Source organism: Eurytemora carolleeae, unplaced genomic scaffold (genome assembly GCF_000591075.1).
Source record: "Eurytemora carolleeae unplaced genomic scaffold, Eaff_2.0 scaffold303, whole genome shotgun sequence".
In the NCBI taxonomy this organism is placed as follows: Eukaryota; Metazoa; Arthropoda; class Copepoda; order Calanoida; family Temoridae; genus Eurytemora; species Eurytemora carolleeae.
In genome coordinates, this window is record NW_019396305.1 from 234,496 (window position 1) to 243,006 (window position 8,511).

Consider the following 8,511-nt stretch of genomic DNA (forward strand, 5'->3'; position numbering starts at 1 on the left):
TAATCTGAGTATCCAATGGACAAACTTTTGATTTAGATTTAAGACACCAGTAATAAGGTGTATAGAAATAAACGTTTATCAATCAATCAATCAACAAACTTTTGATTTTCTTCTTAAACCGTTCTATCATGGATATCGTAGAGAAAATCAAAAACCGTTTTTTCTAAATTAGAGAGTTCCTCCCATTTCTGTATATAATCTTAAATGGCGACCAAAATTTCAAATTTATCGGCTTCATATACGCGACTCTGATTGGTTGAATTTTATACACTTTTCAGGATACAAGTACAGGATTAGGTTAGTCTCGATATTATGAAAAAGAGAGGATCAAGCATTAATTTCGATATCCACCATTGTAAAGTTTTCAGATCAGAGGTCAGAACTTATGTAATGATAATTCCTTGAGAATTCAAAACCCACGAGGTCCGACGGATTAAGCTAATTCAGTTTGGATGGTCGGATGATTCAACTAATAATAATTTGTCTGCTAAATACCAGAAGCTTCAAAAATATTTTCTCAGTCACTGAGAGGTCACGAAAGTGATTCCCGGATTGAACATATCCTCGCTTCAAAAGTTTCTGCTGTGGATAGTTTTTACAAAAAAACCTCAGACAAATTAGTTTTAAATAACTGTCTTAAGTTATTAATCAAGGAATGACGTATCTAAACAGTACCCAATAAAAAATATAATAGAACAAACTACGGCTTGGATGTCGAGGTTTAGCATTTTAAAAGGAGTATTATCTTAACCTTAGTTCATCTTTGTCATAGAAATCCTTTATTCTATATTGCAAATGAATTTTTAATGAAATAAATACGAATTTTGAAGATAAAAGAATTGGGATAAAATATCAAATAAGTTGGTGTCTCTAATTATACAAGTTATAAAAATACCTGAGAGCAGGAGAGTTAGCAGCGTGCAGTTCCTCTTTACAAGCCTTCACAATAGAATCTGCAACCTTGGAAAATCAAAATAAACAGATAATCAAATTATACGCCATAACCGTTTATTTCTAATCCTTATATCTTTAAAGCCAGATGGTAAAAACCTTTTACAAACTTTTTGATCTAGCAGAATTCCATTCATGGTCTATGCATACTGCATAGTAGCCGATGGCCCAGAAAATATTAGGAACTAGGGGCGTTGTTCTTAAATTTAGGATTTTGCTGAACATTTTCCCAAAAATTAAGAAAAAAAGAACAATTTAAAAAAAAAAAATTTCTAAGTTAATACAAGGATTAGAAAACTAGTGAATAAAAGTAAAGGTAAGGGGTTATTTACCTTCACAAGAAGATACAAGGATTAGAAACTAGAGAATAAAAAGAAAGGGATTATTTACCTTCACAAGAAGATACAAGGATTAATAGAGAATAAAAAGAAAGGGATTATTTACCTTCACAAGAAGATACAAGGATTAGAAACTAGAGAATAAAAAGAAAGGGATTAATTACCTTCACAAGAAGATACAAGGATTAGTACAGAATAAAAAGAAAGGGATTATTTACCTTCACAAGAAGATACAAGGATTAGAAACTAGAGAATAAAAAGAAAGGGATTAATTACCTTCACAAGAAGATACAAGGATTAGTACAGAATAAAAAGAAAGGGATTTTACCTTCACAAGAAGATACAAGGATTAGTACAGAATAAAAAAAGGGATTGTTTACCTTTACAAGAAGATACAAGGATTAGAGAACTACAGAATAAAAGGGAAGGGATTGTTTACCTTCACAAGAAGATACAAAGATTAGAAACTAGAGAATAAAAGGAAAGGGATTGTTTACCTTCACAAGAAAATACAAGGATTAGAAAACTACAGAATAAAAGGTAAGGGATTGTTTACCTTCACAAGAATATACAAGGATTAGAAAACTACAGAATAAAAGGGAAGGGATTGTTTACCTTCAAAGGTAAAGATCCAGCAACAAAGCACCAACCGGTCACACTAACAATCTAGACAGGGGTATATAATTGTAAGAATTACAAGGACCAAGGGGAACAATGATTATTAATGATAATGGGGAGCACCGAAAACAAGAATTACTCCATTATATTATCCATTATTCAAGGTTTCTTTTCAGACTCGAGCATTTAACTCTAGAAATGGAGGGACAATTACATCAACATTCCCTTTATTAAAGTTCTTCAGATAAATAATTAGAACTTCTTTTTAAAACGTTATATATATATATATATATGTCTATATATATATATATATATATATATATATATGTATGTTGCGTATAGGCGGCCAAACGGCTAGACCGATTAAGCTGAAATTTTTTGTGGACACTCCTGGGTGGCCGGGGGTGTCATAGGCTAAAAATAATTCACAATTTTTTTTGCCACGAGCAACCCCGGGTCCTTCAGCTAGTTATCAATAATTTCCTTAGTAAATCTTAAAGAAATGTTCCATGACCTGGGTCCGACTCCGGATCCATACTTTTTCCAATGCGGATCCAGGCTCCGGATCTGGATCTGCATTAAAATAAAATGGATTCTTAACACTGGTAGCAACCAAGATTTAGTTTTTTATGTAATTTTATTAATTGTAAAAAATATAACATATTTTGCCTGTTAAAGTAAACATATGAACAATGGCATGTTTGATAAGTTTCCTCGTATTCTACTATTGGTCCGAAATGTCTAAGGTTTGCGAGGAAAACCTCTGTAAACTCGTCAATCTGAGGAGCCATGTCGGCATTCGTTCCACCTCGTAGGTTTAACACTACAAACATAAATAGTCTGGATTAAACTATAAACTAAATAAAAATTTATCTTGTATGTATCCGATACAAGTCAAGACGACTGACCCAATCAGGCCAAAAAAAATCGTGCGGCAGCTCGCATGACACTAGGAATTTTTTTTTCTCAATTAGTATTTTGAAAATGTGCCAATTAAAAAAAATTCACCCAAAAATTGTTTTTCAGAACGATAAAAAATGGAGACTTTGAAGCATAAGTTCAGAAGTTGTAACTGGACAAGATGACGCGAAGCGGCCTTTTAACCAATTTAAATAAAAAGACGATCAAAAAATAAAAACTGCCAAGGTTTGAGGTAGCTCCATGTCATTAAGAATGAGCTGTAAAATGAAGTCAAATGAAAGTATTGGGATTTGAAAGCAATCTGACAACGGGTTATTCGAGATAAAAGAAATAATTATGGATAGTTAACGGGAGTGTTTGGCTAGACATTGTAGATGAGCTGAGGATGTATTCTCATAGACATTTTTTAGGATTCATTTAAGACCTATGAGACAAAATGGACAATCAATGAGGATTTTAAAGATTAAAATTGCGCTGAACAAATATGCATCGTAAAAACATCTCATAGGTCTCAAATTAATCGTAAAAAAGTTTTGTATAATACTGCAGTATCAGCTCAACTACCATGTCTAGCCAGACACTCCCTTTAAAAGGAAACATAACAGAAACATAACTTTCCAACAAACAACTGTTAATTTTCAATAAAAAGTTAGAAGTAAATGATTTTGTCAGGGGAAAATATTTCAAGTTTATATTTTTGAGTTGAATCTACGACCAACTAACCTATAGAAGAAGGTGCAAAAAGAGCACAAGGTAGAGCAATCTGTGCAAGCAAACAAACAGCTCCAGCATTCTGTGTATCAGCTGCGTATTCTCCACCATTCATCTACATTAACATTGATTGATTGTTTTTATTTAATGATTTATTTTTAAAACTTTTCCATATGCATTGGTAAGAAATAGGAGAATTAAAATCATAATTGATAGTTTTATTGATTTCATTATTATTTTATACCCCCACGCTTGGTTATTTCGTTGAACAGGAGATTAAACGATAAATTACTACTTAACCGGGAGTTTTCATGAGGATAAATAAATTGAGGGGAAAACCACTTAGCCTTGGGCCTCCTCGACCTTTTTGGGGTTCTAAACCTCCCTCGCTACGCTCGTGAGGTTTAGAATCCCAAAAAGGTCTTGGAGGCCCTCGGCTAAGTGGTTTTCCCCTCAATTTAATTATCCTCCCTTAATCTCCCGGTTAAGTAGTAATTAATAGTTATAACTTGTTAGTCTCCCCTCACCCCTTCGGTAAAAAAATAAGGACCAAATTTTATGAATTGAAGAGACGTGCTGAACTTCATACCACCAGTTCAAATCCTGAATCTCTGATTATAAGTTCAATATTTTGAACAACTTTAATGTGATGTCAGCTGATACAGCCATATTTGCCGAAAATTCAAACCAGCAAATATGGGTTCATTGATTTATTAAATAAAAAAGATCTCAGCTCTTAGTCCTTAGGATAGTTGAAAGTTTAAAATCTTCCTATTTGAACCAGCTGCAAGAAATACATGGTTGATTGGTTCAAACGTCCTAACGTATTTCAACGACCACTCGGAGTTATTTAAATTCGGTCCCAGGATGCAAAACTATACCTGTCCAGGAGAGAATGCTATCTCTTTAGAACCAAAGCTTCCTCCCTCAAGTTTGCCATTACAGATTTCACGAACTAGAAATATATTTTATCAAGGTGAGGATGATTTTTTACGTAAAATGTAGTAAAAATTGAGGCCCATTGTAATTTACGTATTGCGATTTACCCATTCCATGTACGTGGATTTATACACAACTCCGTCATAACCAGTTTGTGATTGTCAACAACGTTATGTATATATATATGACAGCACATAACTTGTAATTACGCTGTTAATGTCCCAATTCTAATATGAACTACGAAATACACCTAAGTTGATAGACAAACTCCGTACCGTTTACTGTGAGAGCGTAAAGATGAAACCCTGTCTATATATTCAGGTCGATCGGTCCCTTTAATTTGAGATCGAAATATAGTTTGTTAATAGCTAGGCGTGTGTCCCTGTGTGGCATTTAGAGCGGATCGTCCCTATCATTCGGGATTGCTATACATCTGATAATATAAAAGAAATATGACGAAGTGTGACCAAAAATAATAAAAACTGTATATTTTAAATTTAGTTTCTGTTTGGTGACTTTCTTAATTTATTTACCAACAAAAAATGGTTTTTTCAATAAAAGGTTTACCTAAAGAAAGACCTGTCAGGTGTTGAGCTTTAAGACCAGGACTTGCTCGCCCAGCTCTGATTTTGTGAATTTTAATCGGAGTTTCCAAAATCGTGGATAGAGAAACTAGAAATATGAAAATTAACCGTGAGATATCATGATAAAAACGATCAACGTTAATATATTTTTTAAGTATCCAACTTGCAGAATACATAAATAAGAAAAGTCAGCTATGTTAGTTTAGTTTAGTGAAATACGCTTGGTAATATCCTAGAGAACGCTTTAAGGACCCCCCCCCCCCTCATATTCTTTCAATTTACAAATTTAACGTGAAATAGAGAGTAAAATGCGAGAAGCATTTTGTAAATGATTGTTTACATTTTATTATACATATATAAATTTTTACTGTATTTTTATTCAATAAAAGGTTGAAAGAGAAAAATTTACAACATAGAGATCATATGTCACACATGATCAAAGTAGGAAATGTGGCCGCAGCGCCCGGCCCCCTAGCTAGATCAAGTCCAGGCGCTGGCCCCCTAGCCTGTCATATCCGCAGCGCTCGGCCCAGAATAAAAAATAATTTAACCCAGAAATAACCATGTACAAAATTGAGAGGAGGGAGGTCTAGGAAATCATTTATCATCCATTTTTTAATAAGGAGAGCGGGGGGGGGGGCANAATAAATGACTAGATTGGTCATTTGGACGTCAAAATTTTGGTCATTTGGAAGTCAAAAGTTTGGTCATTTGGACGTCCAAAGTGACTTCGACTTCGAAAATTAGGTCGTGATACGTAAGAAGCTGTGCGTTAAACGTCCTCAACACCTAAAATACGCCATCGCCGGACGTCCAATTGGTAATTATGGACGTCTTCATGACGTCCAGGACGTCCTCAGGAATTTCTAGGGATTGTAATTAAAAATGATCTAAAGCCAATGTAAATGGAAATTTATTTTTATAAGTAATATGGCTGAGTGAAAAAATTGTAAGTTCAGCTCTAAAGTAGAAATATTTTTACAAACTATAAGAGAAATTTTCTGTTTTGAGCACTTAAAAAATTCACTTTTAATGCTTATTTCTTTTTAAATTTTTGCGGGGGGCTACGTCCACCCTGCAACCCCCCCCCCCTCGCTCACTACGTTTCGCTCGCTACAATTTAACCCAATATTATTCAGACTTTGACCCCTCCTTTTTAAAATGTACAAGTACAATGTACATATTTGATTCTTTAATGAATAATGAATATACATATTGTGATTTATATTAACCAGAATAGATTTCTTTTCTTATTTCATATAAAATATGTTGACTTACTAAATATCTGGTTGCCAAGGTTAGTTTATTGTTGGAGTATAATACACATATTTTTCTCCCCCCNAAGAGGGGGGGTGGGGGGTAAAATCATTGTCGCGTAATACAAACGGAAATCACCTGACCAGTATTATACTGCGCACTGCCATTGGCTGAAGTTCTGGTGACGTAATTCCGCAGAATTAAAGGGGTCGCAATTGCGCGCAAGCAAAACCCACTTGCGTTTGAAACTCTAAGCCCAAGGGATTAAAATATTTTATACTTAAAAATATTTGAAATATTGACTGTCTCTTATAATTTTCATTAGAAATATTTCCATCATTGAAAGTAAAATTCTAAAACTTATTTAGTAAACCCCCATTTTGAAATTCTACTTTCTAGTTTCTACCGGCACCGCTTATAGAAAATGAAAATCTAGGTGTTGCAAATTGTAATGATCAAATTTCTCCCTGAATTTGTATTTAAAAAATGTAATTTATTTGATTTTAAGATGATAATATTAGCAGGACAGTGAGACCCAGAAAACTGAGGAATAGAAAGACGATCTTTAAACAATTGAGAACTTTATGCTGTTATAAAGCAAGTATTTTTAATATTATAGCTTAAAAATCAACTTATTAAGTGAAATGGATCTGTTTAAATTCCAGAATTGGAGGTTTCATTTTCATTGCATGTATTTAAAGTCAAAACTTGAACCACAGTTTTAATCTATAGTGTGTAAACGACGAAAATCACTTTTTAAATGCCATACTTTTCAGAATTATTCAAATATAGGCAATGATGAGGCGGAACCAATTTCCCAGCATTTCCATGCCTTACTTTTATATATAAAAGGTATATATTATGAAAAAAAAATTGATGAAAAAATGATAAAATTTTTTTAAAAACTAAATTTGACCACCTCCTCATCCTCCACTTTGTTACAACAACTCATTATTCTTCAGAACATCTTTCATCTGGAAAAAACGTCAGGTTCTCCTTAAAATTAAACCAAAAGAGTGTTTATAAAAGGGTCCAAAGAAAGTTATAACTTTAAAACCGAAAGATAAAAAATGAATTATTTTCCCTTATAATTCTTACTTCTATATTACAGATAAAACAGTCTTTTTTAAATTGAACCTTTATAGAATTAAGGAAGATATTGTCGTTTTTTCTATTTTGCAACCATGAAATATTGTCTGCTGCGTTCATACAAAAGTCACTATTACTGCAATTTAAAGTCATACATTGTTAGCACCGAAAACAAGAATTACTCCATTATATTATCCATTATTCAAGGTTTCTTTTCAGACTCGAGCATTTAACTCTAGAAATGGAGGGACAATTACGGGGGGGCAGACTTATTTACCAGATATTCTCAACATTTGTCCTCCTCCTTCCATCACAGATCCATCTATTTCTAACAGTTTTTTGGCCGCCATTCTTAGCATGTGCTAAAACTTTCAGAAAACATATATATGTGATTCATGTGATATGATGAAATTTAAATAAACGTACACAATAAACACTGCATGCACACCTTGATTCAGATACTAAACTTAAAACTTCGTTGAATATCGCTACAATTCCTACAATCCCTCATACGCATTCTTGATAAATTGAGCTTATTCAAATTATCGCGACGAAAACTTCTATTTGAAATTGATGACGTGAAAATATTTGTTTCGTTTCGATCCCGTTAAATATTGTGTGCGACCGCCGCGCAACTTTCTATTCATGATTTAAGATCTTCATGGTCGTCTTCATTTTTGAAAAATATTAATTTTTTCGTCGTTATACGTTCGTTCGACGAACTTTCGTTATGCGATCGTTAACGACGACCCTATACGTTAACGATCTGAAGGGGTAGCGCCGCGGGTGGGGTGGGGGTAGGCAGGGGCGGATGCAGGATTTAAGTGAGGGGGGGATAAAGGGAAAGTAGCTTGAAAATTTTCAGAAAAGGGGTAAGGTAGAATTAGAATTCTAGCAAAAGAATCGGAAGTAAATAAAAGCTCTAAGGCAGAAATCGGAAATGTTGGACGCAAGTAGATCTGCAGGTTGGAGTATTGTNCGTTTTATATATATATATCAGTATTTATTATCAATTTGTTTTAAACTCAGCGGAAACGTATCAAATCTTTCAGAAAAAGATACAAAATCTTACTATTTCTGATCATTAAGTAAAAAAAAATCCT

At 33.6% G+C, this 8,511-nt stretch overlaps 1 protein-coding gene across 1 annotated transcript in view; it reads right to left on the bottom strand.

Moving 5' to 3' along the window:
- The window catches only part of LOC111700584 (RNA 3'-terminal phosphate cyclase-like), a 10,436-nt gene extending 2,428 nt beyond the window's left edge, over positions 1–8,008 (bottom strand). Inside the window, 8 exon segments of the mRNA XM_023471550.1 lie at positions 896–960; positions 1,905–1,955; positions 2,422–2,515; positions 2,517–2,730; positions 3,552–3,654; positions 4,421–4,494; positions 5,046–5,150; positions 7,686–8,008. Coding sequence (XP_023327318.1) covers positions 896–960; positions 1,905–1,955; positions 2,422–2,515; positions 2,517–2,730; positions 3,552–3,654; positions 4,421–4,494; positions 5,046–5,150; positions 7,686–7,758 — 779 coding nt within the window. The 5' untranslated portion in view covers positions 7,759–8,008.
- Positions 8,009–8,511: the final 503 nt, after the last annotated feature.